Source organism: Trematomus bernacchii, unplaced genomic scaffold (genome assembly GCF_902827165.1).
Source record: "Trematomus bernacchii unplaced genomic scaffold, fTreBer1.1, whole genome shotgun sequence".
NCBI classification, from domain to species: Eukaryota; Metazoa; Chordata; class Actinopteri; order Perciformes; family Nototheniidae; genus Trematomus; species Trematomus bernacchii.
Genome location: NW_022987821.1, coordinates 5,737,046 through 5,753,755, shown reverse-complemented (window position 1 = coordinate 5,753,755; position 16,710 = coordinate 5,737,046). Strand labels below are relative to the sequence as shown.

The 16,710-nt window shown below is 46.2% G+C and overlaps 1 protein-coding gene across 5 annotated transcripts in view; it reads right to left on the bottom strand.

Annotated features, from left to right (window-relative positions):
• nrp2a (neuropilin 2a) overlaps positions 1-16,710 on the bottom strand; it is a 53,116-nt gene that overhangs the window by 20,999 nt on the left and 15,407 nt on the right. For all 5 annotated transcript variants that reach the window (XM_034151266.1, XM_034151268.1, XM_034151267.1 and 2 more), the window contains exons 3-7: positions 15,012-15,193; positions 7,978-8,208; positions 6,457-6,612; positions 5,475-5,644; positions 4,812-4,967 (exon numbers count right to left, since the gene is read on the bottom strand). In XM_034151266.1, the coding sequence (XP_034007157.1) occupies positions 4,812-4,967; positions 5,475-5,644; positions 6,457-6,612; positions 7,978-8,208; positions 15,012-15,193 (895 nt within the window). The remainder of the gene's footprint in view (positions 1-4,811; positions 4,968-5,474; positions 5,645-6,456; positions 6,613-7,977; positions 8,209-15,011; positions 15,194-16,710) is intronic.

Genomic DNA, 16,710 nt, shown 5'->3' with positions numbered 1-16,710 from the left:
CCAAACAGTGGATGTGGGCTCTTATGGGGGTTATGTAAACACCCACGCATGCTCACACAAAGTGGAGCGTATAGCACAGGGCTCGGCTCGCATACAACCAAGCCATCTCCACCGCTCCCGGATAATGTGTCCGTGAAACAAAGAGCAGCATAGAGAGGACAGGAAAAACAAGAAAAATGACTGCAGGGTGGAAGAGTCCTCAGAAGGACGGTTTTAAAAACAGATGAAGAAAGGGAGGAGGCAGGTGAGAAAGAGAGGAGAGGTTGAATGGAGGGCAGCAGAGGCAGGGCAGAACAACGGACACATTCATCACCAACACAGGAAATACTTCACCCAAGTGTTCATATCTTGATAAGGAAAAACGGCTAAATTCATCAGGATGTCCTCCATTTTGAAATGAATTGTAATCTTTATATAACATTCAAACACCATCATTCAAGATTCAGATTAAAATATAATTACAGTTTTAATTTGATTTCCAGAAATTATGTGAGTTAAACAAATGGATTTATAATAAACATGTCTGCCTGTCTATATTGCATTTACAATAATGAATTAGATAAATGTCAAGATTGATCATGGCATGACTATGTCTGTGAACTTTTGAAAGTTCTGTAAAGTCTGTTAAATGTTTGTCCACTTCAATTTCCCTTTGTACGAGATGCCCATCACGACTAAAAGGCCATTAGCTGGGTGCATTTCAATATTTCCAGCTGCATTCCTGTCTTTTTATCTTTGGATAAAAAGCAGAGATGTATAATCTCTCATTACTGACACAGAAATAAATATCAGTTCAATATAAATCGACTCTCAAGCTCTTTGCTTTTCTCCTTTGGATGTGAGAGGGGAGACAGAAGATGAGAAGTCAGCTACTTCTGTCTCCTCCACTTCCTCCTGTCTATTGTCCCGCTACCTGAGGGTCACTCATCTGACCCCAGACCCATTACTGCCAAGGTTAAAAGTCAATACCCTTAGGCAGCAGATGGTTGCTGATTGACCAACTTGTAGATAGTATAGTTACTTTTTGACTAACTAGGAATGTGACATGAATTGAAATGTAGCAGTCTTTGCATTGGTGGAAAGTGACTAAGGACATTTACTCAAATATAGCACTTTACTTTCCTTGAGTATTTTCGTTATGGGACTTTTACTTGTAATGGAGTATGTTAAGAGCATAGTATTAGTACTTTTTCTTAAGTAAAGCAGTACTTCTTCCAACACTGCATACTGTCAGTGTGTTGTGTGGCCTCCTCTGAAATCTGCCTGACGACTGGCATGTTTTTGTGCCATGCAGGCAAGGTGGGCTGAATAATTAACGTCGTCATGTTGTGTCTCCTAGTGTGGAGGCTCATGAAAATATAACGAAGCCCTGCACACACACACACACACCTGGCGGCCAGACTGGTTTGTGTGGACATTGGCGGGACACGGGCACCATGGGTATTTAACTATTGATGACCTCTCTGGAGAAGGAGGTCACCGTGAAAGGCGTGTTGCAGTAAACACCCTCTCTGATGCTCTGGATTGGCAAATGGAGTAAAAAAAGAAGCCTGTGTGCATCCTCAACACGTCTTAGATAAGAAAAAAATGTTTTCTGGAAGATGAGTTGCGGATAGATGTATCCATCATAGCTTTTCTCACATGTCTCCTTTCTTTGCCAGTTTTCCTTCACGCTGACGGCACCACGGGGAGCGAGCTCTGCACAAGACATTACTCGTTTCCCGGCTGCTTTTTCATCCCTGTGTTGTTCCCCGGATCCCAGCCTCTTTTCTCCGTCCATTACACTCGTCAGCCCTGTCTTCTTGCTCTAGTTATTTCCACTGTCTATTTCTTTCTTTCTGGCCATTACCCCTCCATCTTTGCTCCAGACGTTCTCTCCCTCCCTTCTCGCTATGAAGATGTTCACAGCAGGAACTGGTTCCAGCTGGCCACTCTCCACTACTGGCTTAGAGGAGCTAGCAGTGTGTGTGTGTGTGTGTGTGTGTGTGTGTGTGTGTGTGTGTGTGTGTGTGTGAGAGAGAGAGGTTAAAACGGTGGAATTGCCTTACACCACCTCATGTCGTATTCTGTCAGAGTGTTTATGATGAATATTGTTTGTATTAGCTCAAAGAGGTACAAATAAGTGTGTGTATGAGGGTGTGTGACAGTGTGATGGGGGGCTGGCTGAAATGCTGTGTGTGCATTTTTCTCTCGCTCTCTTAGCGCTGGGGCTGCTGGGATTTTTCCTCCCAGACGGATGACAATGTTTTAATTGTTCATTTGTTTAGGTGGACGTGTCATTGTATGTTTGTATATGCAATTCCTAAGTGTGCTCGCGTCTCACCAAGTGATGAGGTGCATATGTGAGTAGTGTGATTGAGAATTAACAAGTCACATGGGTGTCAAACTGAAAATGTGTTGGCGGGCAGAAAATGAGTGAAAAACTCACACACAAACACAGACACACACACACACACACTTGTGCCCAGAGCCTGAGGTGATTGTAATCTCTGTGTTTTTCTCAACCGGCAGCAATTTTACACTTTTACAAGAAAGAAATGTGTGTTTCCCACAATGCCAGCATCTCTCTCTGCCTCTCCAATAATCTGTATTGGCATTAAATCAGTCAGTCTTTGTTAGCACGGCAAATAAGAACACAAATCTTGGCAAATCAACAATAAATCTCCCCCAATATCAAACACAGTGAGGCAAGAAGTGCCGAGCCAATCCTTTTTTCCTGGGTGATTCATATCTGATGCACACACTCATGATGCCTCAGCCTTCCACAAACACGGCTGCACATGCACTCCCAAAGCCACATTGGCTTCCAGCTCACTGTGAAATGACAATTAAAAGAAGCAAATCCCAGTCATTACAGGACCCCCCGACGAGATTTCATTTTCAACCACTTAAAGGCTCTTTGGGGGGGGGGGCTTAGGACGGGCTAACTGGGAGTTTGTTCGACAAGGCGGTGGATTAGCAGTCACGGAAGACTAACCCGCAGGGACCGGAGGCTCATGGGGAGGGTACAGTGAACTCAGCGCTGGGCTCAAATTATGACTGCGACTCGTGTGTCGTTCGTGAAAAGTGTTATTATTTCCTCCCATATCATCCATCACTGTCTGTGGTCGGCGAAAATACAAAGAAGGTTTTATTCAACTTAATCCGAGATGTCTGTGTTATACATCCAGAATGTGATTGAAAAAGAAGTCTCTGTGGATTCAAAGCATCGTTCATTGGACTCAATGTTGTCATACTTTCTTTATGATCATCAAAACCAGATGCTATACTTAATTGTATCTCAATTCTTTTATAGATGATGTAATGCCCCATTGGCGCAAAAACTTTTCTGTTGGCTTTTAAGTCAAATCTGTTTATTGATTTTTCAATTTCCTTCAGGACTGGGTGCATTCAAAAGTAGCAAGCGTTACCCATTTTCTAATTTTTAAAAGGGACCACTCAGTGAAGCAGCATCCCTCCTAAAAGCACGTCGATGTCTCTGTCTGAGTCCGTGTCTGGACGTTGGGACAGATTAGAGGACTCAGATTACACGGTACAGACACACACACACACTTCATATACATATGCACACACACACACGCAGATCTGCAGACGGAGAGATCAGCCAGAGGTTATTTAAAGGAGGGGTCTGTGCATGTTGCACGTGTGTGTATGTGGAAGGAGTGGGAGGGGTGTAATAAATCGCACAGATGTTGACTTTTTAAGTCAAATCCACGTTTCCCTCAATAATCTCCACATCAAATACCCCCCGCTGGCCCCACCCAAAACCAATCACCGGCACACACAGAAGGAGCCCCCCCGGTCTGTGTGGGTAAGTGTGTGTGGATTAACCCTCCACACACACACCCACCACTCGCCACTCTCCATTTTCCTGCAATCCACAGTGACCTTAACCCAGATATGTGGAGTTCCAATCCCCTGGAGACGGGCTTACTGTAGGTCACATCGACAACCTGCACGGTATTCATACACAACCCCCCCCACACAAAACACCATCCATTTCAGAAGATGATGATGCTATGAAACTCCTCACCTGCTCCGTCCACACACCTGGTGACTCCACAGAGCGAGGTGTGTGTTTATGTGTGCGTCAGTGAGATATGATGAATAGCGGCCAGATAAGGGCACATAGAGGACTCCATTGTTCTTGTTTGTCAGCCTCCCCTCCTCTCTTTAAATCTCTATCTCTTCCTCTCTCCTTCCCTTCCTCATGACCGGGGTCATGAGGAAGGTTCATTAACAGTCCTCGAAGGAGAACGACTCCTTCAGGAATGTTCCATCTATTGATAGGACTCTCCTGCGTACACAACGGCTTCTTTTGTTGGGAAACATATCATGATGGTATAATAAAAAGGTTACAGAAAGGTGGAGGCAGGGGTTGTAAATAACTCTACTCCACTTCCATTTCACATGTTTTAATGCAGGCTGTTCCTATACACTCACATGCAGCTATACCTACATAAAGTAATGCACCTTAAATTGTTTATATCCCACAAAAACAATCCAAGTACGAGGAAGTACAACATGTACTGTAAACAGTCAGCGTAGGGAGGAGGTCATATGGGATGGTTACAAAACACAACACTTTTACCGAAGGGGCTTGAGTCTTGTTTGAAACCAGATTTGAGTTTCTGTTGGGTAACTACCGTAGATATTAAACCAAACACTTATCTGTGACTGTCTGAGGAGCAGGAATTGGCATGTGTATGTTGCTGGACATTCGTAGGAAAACATACAAAAGAATATGAGAGGAATACAGTTTCATACAATATCTCACAAGCTGCAGAATGCACGTAAATGTGAAATCCTACCTTGTGGTTCTTGCCGTGCCGGTACACCATCCAGTCCTCCCCGTTGGTGCTGACCTCCATCTTGAAGGTGGTGACGTAGTAGGACTTCTGCGTCTCTTTTGAAACGGCCCCTTGCATGGCGATGCCTGTCAAAACCTTCAGGAAGTGGAGGTCAACCTGGGGGAAAAAAGGTGGAAAGTAGAATTAATTTTAAACTAGATTTTCCTAATAGATCAGAAAGAATGAGATAGGAAGGCTGTAGGGATTGGTGGTGGTCAGGGCTGATGGAGATACCAGCTGCTGAGTCTATCTGTCACACAGACAGCAGGGGATGGACTCCGACTGTGGCCTGCTGCTGATGGAGCTTACGGGGGGGTCTGTGTGTGTGTGTGCATCTCTGCATTGTCGTGTGTGAGGGGAGGAAGGCTGGAGGCAAAGATCAATGGCGTAGTGTTCGGATGCATTCCTGAGGAGCACCTTCATCAATCACCGGCGTGTGTGTGTGTACACTTGTACACTCGTGGACAGTGTGTTTTCAGACAGGGAAGATTGAGAGCGGGGAAGCACTTCCTTATCATCGCTTCACAGTTTTATTTTCAGTGTGTGTGCTGTTTGTCACTGTGTATAAGATGCTTTTGTATGCTATCTTTGTGTGGTCAAAAAACAGCTGGATGTATTTCAGACCTGAATGTACTCCTTGTTGCTGTCCTCTGAAGGCGTCCAGGCGTTGTCTTCGTTGTTGAGGCGGGCCTGCCGGGGCAACCAGCGGCTGTCGTAGAAGGACGTCGACGCAGATATCTGATCGTCGCTGATCTTCCCCGACTCCATGCCCAGCGCCATGCTGCAGTGGAACGCTGAGAGAGAGAGAGAAGAGGAGGAGATGGAGAAAGCTGAGCGTTAACTGTGTGTTTGTTGAAGTGATGGTACAGTGGAGATGGAAAATAAGCAGCAAGAAGAAAAATAAGGGAGAGAGGAAGGAAGGAAATAGAGTGATGACAGATGCAAGACTGAAAAAGAAGATCTAAGCAGAATATTATACAGTTTGAAGACAGAGACGGAGAAAGTAAATCCAGACAGAGAAAGGGCAAAGGGAGACAGAGAGCAGCCCAACAGGTGAGCGGAGGTAAATTGAGGTGAAGCTAATTTATATTCTAAAAGAAAAATAGTTTCGGAGTCTGCTTCTGAGAAACCGTGCTCTCTTAGGAGTGAGCTAAATAGACTGAGGGGTGAGAGAGAGCTCGAGATTTAAAATAGCATTTAAGTAGGTAAAGCTGAACAGATCGAGAGGGTAAGAGGAGCGAGAGATGAAGACAGAAAGATGAGTGTCAGCGGAGAAGAAGCTGTTGAAAGGGAGAACATACAGATGGTAATAAAATCAGACAAACAACTGCACACACACACACACACACACACACACACACACACACACACACACACACACACACACACACACACACACACACACACACACACACACACACACACACACACACACACACACACACACACACACACACACACACACAACACACACACACACACACACACACACCACACACACACACACACACACACACACACACACACACACACACACACACACACACACACACACACACACACACACACACACACACACACACACACACACTTATCTGGCACTCACAGTTGCTGACTTCTTTGTGCGTCATGTTGTATCGGGCGGAGAAGCCGTCTTTGGCCACGGCCATGTCGGTGTGGAAGGAGAGGGACAGCAGGCCGGAGGACGACTGGATCTCTGGAGGGATCTTTGTCCCGCAGTACCGGCCAATCAGAGGAGACACTGCAGAAACAGAAGGAAATCAAATTAATGAACAATTTTGTCTAAATAGATTCATTTTAGGTTGATTTCTGGGTGTGTTAGTGCTTTTATTTTGAAAAACTGATCTGGTTTCATAATACTGATTTTGCTATATGACCCTACACGTGTCTGATGGAAGAGGAATCCAGCTCTATACTGGTTCAGTGGCAAGCTGCTCCAGTAAGTGTTGTCTAATGAGTCGCAGCATGCTTCTCCCACATTTATTTCCCCCATCATTCCTCTCTCCCCCCTTTTCTCTCCTGTCCATCCCTCCATCTGCCATGTGTGTCTCAGCCAAGGCCCAGCAGGAGGACTGGAATCCCTGCCTCTAATGCAAGCTGCACTGGGATCAGCTGCCGACACACACACACACACTTACACACACCAGTGAGGATTACAATAGTCTCAAGGGTAGCTCCTTCACCAGACACCAAATTCCTCACCCTTGCGTTTTTCTGTCTCCCGTCCCTCTTTCATGCCCGGGGACTCGGCTCACTGGAACTGGGTTACACTTTAATTTCCTCCTAATTCTCAACTTTGAATGGTATAAATTATTTTCAGCTATCAAAGCTCCCAAATTCGAGGCTATAATTGGAATTTTAAATCCACTCCGATCCCTTTTTAGCCACTGCAAATAGAATAATTAGAGCAAATCCTCAGTTATCTGCTTCATATTTCAAAAAAGGGGGAAAGAAGTCGGCATGAGAGTGTGCCACTACTAATGTGCTTTTCACCAGCACTACAGCAACTAACGGCACCCTATGGCGGTCACTTTCAAAGGCCTTCATAATATCCCTTAAAATGTTTTTTCCTCACTACTTCCTGATCTCGACCGATAGGCCACTTTCGCCACCTCCTATTGGATACACACAGATATTCATCGTAGCCATCACTCTCACTCGCCTGGGAGGAAGGAAGCGCTAGGTGATAAGGGGAGAAGACTGGGGGGGGGTAGGAAGGGGGGTGATGAAGGGTGTTATTAAGGAGAGGGAAGAGGGGCATGGGAAAGGGCTGCTCCTTAGGGGGGTCGAGGCACTTTCAGCTCACCGTGTGAAATAATATTTCCTCTATGTAATGTGTAAGGTTTACATCAAAGAGAGCCATGGCTGTACAGGAAATTGAACACTGGAATGCAAATATCTGTGTGGGAATGTGGAGGATGAGATGTGGATGTAATGACTGTGTGTTATCCCCAGGATGTGTGTGTGTGTGTTATCCCCAGGAAGTGTGTGTGTGTGTGTGTTATCCCCAGGATGTGTGTGTGTGTGTGTTATTCCCAGGAAGTGTGTTTTTCAATGCACTTTAACAAAAGAGTGTGTAAGGCTTTCTTCCAGTGTGTGTCCTCACCTTGCGGAAGGCCATCCCACACGTCCAGCCAGTCGTACTTGCAGTCGCCCTCTCCCACCAGCAGGGGGTCGTTCTCCAGGTCAAAGGTCAGGAACGTGAGGACGATGTCCATGTGGGGCGGGGCGATGATCATGTACGAACACTCCAGGTTGTGAGGGTATTTATCCGGGAAGCCCGGGGAGTCGATCATGCCGGAGGAGCTGGTGAAGTTGCGGAAGCAGAATTCCGACCCTGCAAGGATAAACGGATATTTAGAGAGGAATAAGCAATCGGTCATATTAGGGGAAGATACGGGCGTTAGCAATCGATCACACTGGGATATCTCATCTGACTTGCAGAGGGTGTTGCAGAGAGTCGTTCATCACTGACAGCATGCAGGGATACAGTAGCTGTGGTGCTGAGACACACAAACAGGTTATGATCACTGATGGAGAGGAAATACACAGTGAGTAAATGCTCAAGTGGGCGTATCTAACGCTGCAGCGCGCGATACGAGCAGGCTGATGGCTGTTTTTCTCGACTCTATGCCAACAATCAGCATCGCCACTTTAAAGTTGAACCACTTCTGTATTCAAAAACAGTCTGTTTGTTGCTGAAAAACGATTATACCTTCAGAAAAGTCGTCATTTTATATGTTTGACGGCTTAATAGCGCCCTTAAAAAGACCCCGTTCTCATACATTTCACTGTATGACTCAACAATACACACTTATGCAAGGCTAACAAGTGAATAGACTGAACGCTGCTCTATTCTATATATTCCAAACAAACACACTCTTCAACTCCCATTCTTTTGCACACACACACCTCAAACGTTGTGTAATGGTTCTAAGTGGGCGCTCTGCGGCGGCCCCTCATCAGCCATGCAGATTTATGCGCTCTGGGCGGCTCACCTTGAGCGGCGGCAGCTGTGTGGCTCAGATCAGCTACCCATCAGCCACTGCTCCGCGCCCCACTGGGGAGCCTGAGTCACGGCCCAGTGTTTATGGACCGGCACATCAATGAGGGTGGGAGAGAGCCACAGCACACACATCGATTTCACACACAGCCTCATTCACAAACCTTTCTGTCCATTCGCTCTCACCTTCTCTATTTACTTCGGCTATAAACAGTCTGGTCTGTGTTCCTATTTTCAACTTTGCCAGGAGGGCATGTGACAAGACTTCTCATTAGGTCTTTGTTTAACAGCACATGCCAGAAATGCCTGCGGTTCGGCCTTTTTTAAACCAACTGATGCCACCTAAATCGCTGTTCATGTTGTGGCTATTTTTGCTGTAAGTGGACACAGTTTTTTTTCTTTGCCGTTTTAAATCACAACTCAAAGAAGACACATTTCCCTTTGCTAAAATGCTCACAGGCCAGCATAATGAAAAAAGTCTGTTCTTGCAGTATTTTCCCACCGATGCAGATACAGGCCATATTGAAGAGACTCAGGGGCTTTCTGGTTGGTTTCAAACCTGGGAAAGTGTGTTTGCAGCAGCAGCTCTGCATTGTGTCAGAGAAGCGTTTGATAATACTTATTCATAAAGAGCAGCAGAGACATGTTACCGGCGCATTCCTTCTGCAGCATTCCTCCAAGGCACCAGTCCTTATTATCAGACAGCCCTATAAAAGCTGAGGGTCGACCGGCTGCTCCGCCCCCCCCCCCCTGTCTACACTTGGTTAATGGCAGAGAGCTCACCCCAATCACGATGAGAAAGAAAAATAAAACTCAGGAGACAGTGGGTGTTTCTCAATCGCGAGTACGCTTGCTTGGTAGCACATGTCTGCCGAGCATCTTGCTTCAGAAGCGAGTCAAGAATACTTCCTGGCATTCGGAAAACGAAGTGTGGAACACGCTAGCAAGTGTGCAGGTGTGCGTCATATGAGAGGCCCCGCCTTACATCTTCCGCCACAGATTTGGGGAAATTGGTCCGTGCGCAAAGCATTGTGGGGATTTTAAGACCGCGAAGTCTACTCATGTGCAGACTCGATATTTCTCCAAACGGAGTACGCCGGGCTCGGTAGAATTCCAAGTATGCTGGAGATTGGAACAGTACTTCGGCGGCACTCGATGACGTAGTATGCTTGAAATAGTGGCTCTGAAGCAGCTTTACTCGCGATTGAGAAACACCCAGTGTGTGTCTCTCGCTCTGTTTTCTTGTTCTCTAGCAGCTTCAATTCTGTTTCTTCTTGTTTTTGTATTTATATTTGAACGCCTATTGTTTTCCTTGACTCCTGTGTATGTGTATCCGTCTAATTTGCATACATGTTGTTTTGCAGATGTTGACACACAAACGTATGAAATCTTCCCACGCATGTTAAAAGCAGCACTCAACCTCTTGTGTGTCGACTCCCACACACACACACACACACACACACACACTGCAACATCAATACACGCCGTGGATGATCAACCTTCATGCTAGGAGCCAGGCTGCCTACACACACACACACACACACACACACACTCAGATCTTGGCATGTTGAAATATGGTGGTAATTTTCAGGAAGCTACCGGCGATATCTCCCCATCCCCTCAACTACTGACCTCACCTCCCTGAAGCGATGACGGTATTCTTGTGCGTGTCTACCAACTGACTAAAGAGCAGGAATTGGAGTATACTCTAATTCCAAAAAACCATTAAAGCAGTGATGTGATATATGCCATGCAAGTGTGTCTTTGCATGTCTGTTTTTGTGTACGCCTTTTATTTAAGTGTATATTTTGCTGCCGGCATGTTTTCCTCTCCGTGTGAGACTGTGTGTCTCTCAGTGTGTGTGAGACCCAGTAACACACTGGCCTTGTTTCTTACTGGGTCACCGTGCAGCAGTCTGAAGTCTCACCGCCCAAAACTTCAATCTGAGCACAGCTTGACTCCATCGCTTCAAAACACACCGCTCTGTGCTTTTACACTCACGATCCAGCCGCTTCACACACTCTGCCTCGCCACGTGCCCCACGCTGTGTGCATGTGCTCGGGCGTTTGCGTGTGCAGCCGTGTTTGCGTATGCATGAGTAGTTCTGTTCGCGCTCATTAGTTCACAGTGTATGAACTTGCTAAAAACAAGTCCCGGTTACTGCCTCCCTCCGCCAGCCGTGGTTGGTGCTTTCCTCGCACCCTGAGCTGCCATTTGGCAAGACATGTCTGCTGGCAGAGGAGGGGAGGTCACGGCGTGAGTGTGTGTGTGTGACTCAGGGGGGCGAGAGGGTGAGTTGCTGGGTAGAAACCACTCGATTCTTGCACATGAGTGCCTGATGTAGTAGCAGCTCCACATGTTGTGTCAGGGCATCCCCATCCCCCCTCTTCTTCTCTCATCCTTTCCTCCGCTTCCTGTCTTCTCAGCAGCGACATGCCGAGTCTGTGTTCATTCACTCTTTTAACTCTCTGTCTCGTCTGGCATCGCCTCGCTCACCTCTGCACACATCAAACCCCCCCCCCCCCCTCCAACCTCTCTACCTGCCTGTCTGCGTCTGACATGCATCTGCTCCTCATGTAACCCCTGCTGGAGCTCACTTCCACATTTCATTGAAGGAAATCCCTCCTGAGGCATGTGGGGAGGGGTGTGTGTGTATGCGTGCGTGTGTAGCGGAAGAGGCGTGCTACACATTGGGGTTGGGGTGGAAAACCCACAATAACAACAACACAAGCAAACAAGAAGAAGACCCGAGCAAAGAAAAACACAATCTTGGCGTGCCACGGCTCGACACTTTTATGGACCCGGAGAGACATCAGTCTGAAGCGGCTTTATTTAGAAAGGAATGCGTCCTCTTTCACACTGCTTGGTGGAATGAAATCACAGAGTGAAAAATAAAGCCTCCTGCTGTGTGTGATCAAAGTGCGTCTCTGTGCGATTTTCTTTTTTATGCTGTTTGCTGATGAAACATTATTATTTCCTCATCACTGATCAAACAGCTGATCGGATGTATTCGCTCATTAATTAAATGTACCTTTGCAGGTTCATTATTTGAGTGTAATTCCAGCGTCCAATCCAATCAGCGCTATAACATCCGACATACACACGGGGGCCAATGTTGTGACTGGCACTTGGTCGGGGGTTCCTGCCTGAGGCCCTGCTCCCGCCGTGACCCCGCAGATGCCACGACAGCGGTCATGGAGGGACCCACCACCCCCGGGGGTCGCTCGGGCCGTAGTCTTAACTCGGGATTGGCTGCGACGTTATCGGCCCCCGCCATCCTACTGGTGGGCTTTAGTGAACTGGGAAGAAGGGGACTGGAAAGTCTTCCCCCTGTAGCCGTGGTAACAGCGTCAGCACCACATGACTGTCTGTAAGTGAAAGTGTGTGAGGGATGGATGGGGGGTTGGGGTTGGGGGGGGGGGGGGTGATAGTCGGGGGCTGAATAAAGGGTTAAGCACGCATGAGTAGGAGTAAAGTAGGCCACAACAATAATAGGGAGGAGGGGAGGGGTGCTCTTTGACTGTACGGCAGGATTAAGGCATACATGTAATGTGTGTGTGTGTGTGTGTGTGTGTGTGTGATGGATGTTTTTTTGGGGCAAACGCTCGCCCTGGCTCCCCCTCAGGACGGGCACTGAAGGGTGGAGGGGTATCAGGGTGTACAGTCAAAGGTCGGTCCGGCTGCTCCTCGCTGGAAATAATTAGCTTTCATGCACTGTACCCCATGACACACACTCACACACACACACTGATGCACATACACACACGTTGACACAAACAGATTGCTTGTCCAATTCGAAAACCCCCTGGAGATGTTACAGTCAGCAGCGCTTATGTAATAGGGTTCAATGAACAAAACAAAAACAAGCGGCAGTATCATTAGTTCATAGAACAGGAAAACAGGCCAAGATCTCTCACTCACTCACTCACACACTCACACACACACTTACACACACAGCCAGAAGCAGACACACACTGTCTGACTTCTAGACACAGCATGGTGGGGTCAGTCTGGACTGGAAGCTGTACTGTCTGTTTAATACAAGATGGAAACTGACACACACACACACACATTTCCCAGCTGTGTGCCGAGATTCCTATCTCTGCAAGACGCGCCCTTTAAAAACACATACGACCCATAAACACACCCCCTCTCTGTATTTTCCTTCACTGACTGCAAACATTGGAAAGGACCAAATAATATGTTAAAGTCTTCCACTGCTAATTACAGGTACACAAAAATGAAACTAAAATCCATTAACGAGGGTAAAAAGTGATGACGGTGCAATTACTTCCCGTCTGGTAAATAATGACATCTCAGACGGGATCTCTGCGCTCCGTCAGAAGTGGTGAGCTGTGTTTAGTGGAAAACACTAACACAAACAGCTCTGATGAGAAACTGTGGAAACGCCGTAATTAACACATGGCCTCAATCACGCATCCCGAATACATTTTCACTCCTGCTTCGTCGGTCTCTCTCCCTTCACCCCAATCACTTCCCTACTGCGCCTGTCTCTCCCTCACTCACACATATGAGCATCTATCATCCCGCCTACACACACATACATACAGACATCTCACACAACAAGCTGAGTGGAACCACCCACACACACAGCGAGCAGAAACCTACATGTGCTCACACACTGACACAATCTCTTATCCCCCCCCCCGCCCTGAATTTATACCGGGATCTTGTTAAATCCATGGCAACTGCATCCCCCATGCACCAGCCTCAATCCACCGTGTATGTGTGTGTGATACAGATGCAATCTACACTATCAGTGACGGGGTTCGAGCTGGTGGCCTTGGTAACGGAGCTGAACTGAACGTCAAATCTGGGTCACGTTCGCTTGACACAAAAACGGAGATGTTTTTCAGAGGTAGGAGGGGGTAACTCAACGCTTTCTTTGTAGCAAGGAAGCTTTTTCTTGCTTTCACTTTTCTTAAATAAGTTTAATTGGATAGTGGCTGCGAGAGCACATGCAGCATCACAATCAGCCGGTGACTCACCTGAACATAAATCTTTGAGCCGCCTCAAGGCTCCCTAACCATTTCACCTCTCCTGCTATACACACACACACACCTCTCCACCACCACTAAAAACAAATACACTTCCCACTACAATCTCACCTGCAGTGTGCGCCTCACCTCGTGCACTTCCACGACCTCGGGAAATTCCATTTCGCCACACACTCATCCCCATCAATCTCCTCTCCACCGCCTCCACTCGTAAACCTTTAACCTTAAGTCCAACTCCAAGTTGCCTCGGAGCTCTCTCCATCATCCTCCCCCCCCCCCCCCCCCCCCCCCCCCCCCTCATCTCCCCAGAGAAAGCGGATCCTGCTCCAATTAAACCGGCATTCCTCACGTGCTTTCAGGCGGCTTGAAAGTCGTTTTTCTCCCCTCTCTTGAACTTTTGTTTACATGCACGGCTGCCGCTGCTGATGTAAATTGTTTTAAGAGTGTTGGGGTGAATGATCACAGGATCCGGGCCATTAACGTGCGGCAGAGACAAAATCGTTAGCTTGAGTTTTAATGCACAGCGGCGCCTTTATGTTGGGATCAGAGTGTGGAAAAGTTAAAACTCATGCTTCCCACAAAATGTAAATACTTTGAGATTACTTCAAGAGATTGAGATAGATTGTACGCCATGAGCAGTGGAGCCTGGTTTCTGTCTCTATCGTTTAAAAAGCAACATAAATCAGATGCTATCCTTTGAGTTTCAAACTTCAAATCACTATTATGTAAAACTGACACAAGATTAGACTAAATCAAAGTGTAAGAACATCAGAAGAGTCAGAAAACACTTTGCTAGCTGTTGAATATCCAACATAAAATCCTACTTATGTTTATTTATTGAAATATTTACCAAAAACAGTCTCCTTCATTATTTCCAGACTTATTAATAAATATTTAAACAGATCACACTATTGTTTGAAAGCATGTTACTTGTATTAAGGAAATGCCCATTCAGTTTGAAATATAAAACTTCATATACCAGTTGTCATATTGATTATGAGATCAATTAAGATGCAGTTTTGATAAAATCAAATAACCAATTAGCAATCACACCCAAATGCTCATGAACCAAACAAACAGGTGTCTTATTCTTAACAGCCAATCAGCTCCATGCCTCACCTGTTTTGAAGACTTCGTAGCGCAGAGAGAAGCCGGCCCCCTGGTGGGCGTAGTCCGAGACGAATCGGATCTGCAGGGAGGATCCGGACGAGATGATGGGCGCCGGGGCGATGTTGCTGCAGTGCCGACCCAGAACATCGGAGTTCTCTGATGTCCCATCGCGGATCTCGATAAAGTCGTACCTGATGAAAAACAAAGAATGAGATTACTTCCTGTTGCTTGAAAAACAATTCCGTTTATTGAGCTTAATGCAGCAGGAAGGAACTAAGAGAGGAAAGGATATAAAAGCTAGGGGGCAGTGTGAAGATAATCATAGATAGAGGGCTCAGCTAATAAAACGCAGACAGGTGTGGACCTCTTCAGCCTCAGGTCAGGATACACAGCGTCGCAACGTACCATTAAGATAAAAGTAAATATATCTTTCACTGACTTCAGTAAAAGATTTTTCACCTAACTTGAACTCTTTCCCCTCATCTGTATTCAATTAATGCTGAGGCAAACAAATTCAGATCCCTTTTACGCAAGCTTACATCCCAAAAATCTTGATTCAAAGGTAGAAGAAGTGTTCCAAAAATGCTTGTTTCTTGGATGGATTCATTAATAAAAAGTGTAAAAATGGACAGTTCATGAACAAATAAAGAGTCTTGGAGAGAGGAAAGGTGAGGACACAGGGTGTTCTAGCGGCTCAAGGAGATCATTTAAGATAAATAAATGTGAGGCGCTTGCTTTTAGCTTCCACATGCTTGCACACTCAGCTCATTATAACCTTTGACTGGCCAACTGACCCTGAACGATAAAGCACATTCTTGACTGTCAGCTCAGTGTGCGTGTGCGTGTGCGTGTGTGTGTGCGTGTGCGTGTGTGTTTGTGTTTTTATGAGAGAGAGGCTGAAAAAGCCCACCTGGCTGATCCTCAAATAGCTCATGTGTCATCCTTCTAACATTGTTAACATAGAATATGCATCACATGACATTGTTGCCAGCTCATTTATGTATTTTTATGTCCATATAAAGTACAGAGAAAGAGAGAAAGAGAGATTAAGGCATGCAAAGACAGACGAATATAATTGAAAACCATCATTTACTATAAAACACAGTCCTTCTGTGCATCACCTCCTGTCATTTGCACCATAGCATTGTTGATATGATTAAGAAAGGCAGCTGGAGAACCCCAGGGTTTTAAAGGTAATAATTTGGGGTTGTGTGACAATATTGGAAGGTGTGGAAAACTCCATAATTTCTGTTTGTGCGCTCGAGTGCTGCTTTAAGTGAGTTCATCTTAAAACTGGCAATTATACAAAAGTTAACCGTCACTTTTCCACCTCCATTTTCAGCTAAATATGCATGTTATTGTATTTCGAGACACGCAACTGTGAAACGTTTCCTTGTAATTTGCTCTCCATAATATTTATCCCCGTCTGTTTCCCTCTCCAGTGCTACTAAGTGTCTCCTCACCCCCCATATTGTGATTCCCTGCGTAACTAACTGCATCGCCACACGAGCCCCGCAGCTCCACCCAGCGCGCCCTCCGTCACACACACTCATGCAAACACACACGTCTCAATTAGTTCATATGACGAAGCCGTCAGAAAGACAACGGCCCGCCTAATTACTGTGATGGGTGCTTTGAAGCTGAAAAAGCTTCGCAGACATCTCTGAGTTTTTCAGACACTTTTTAAACACAGCATTTTGCTAATATT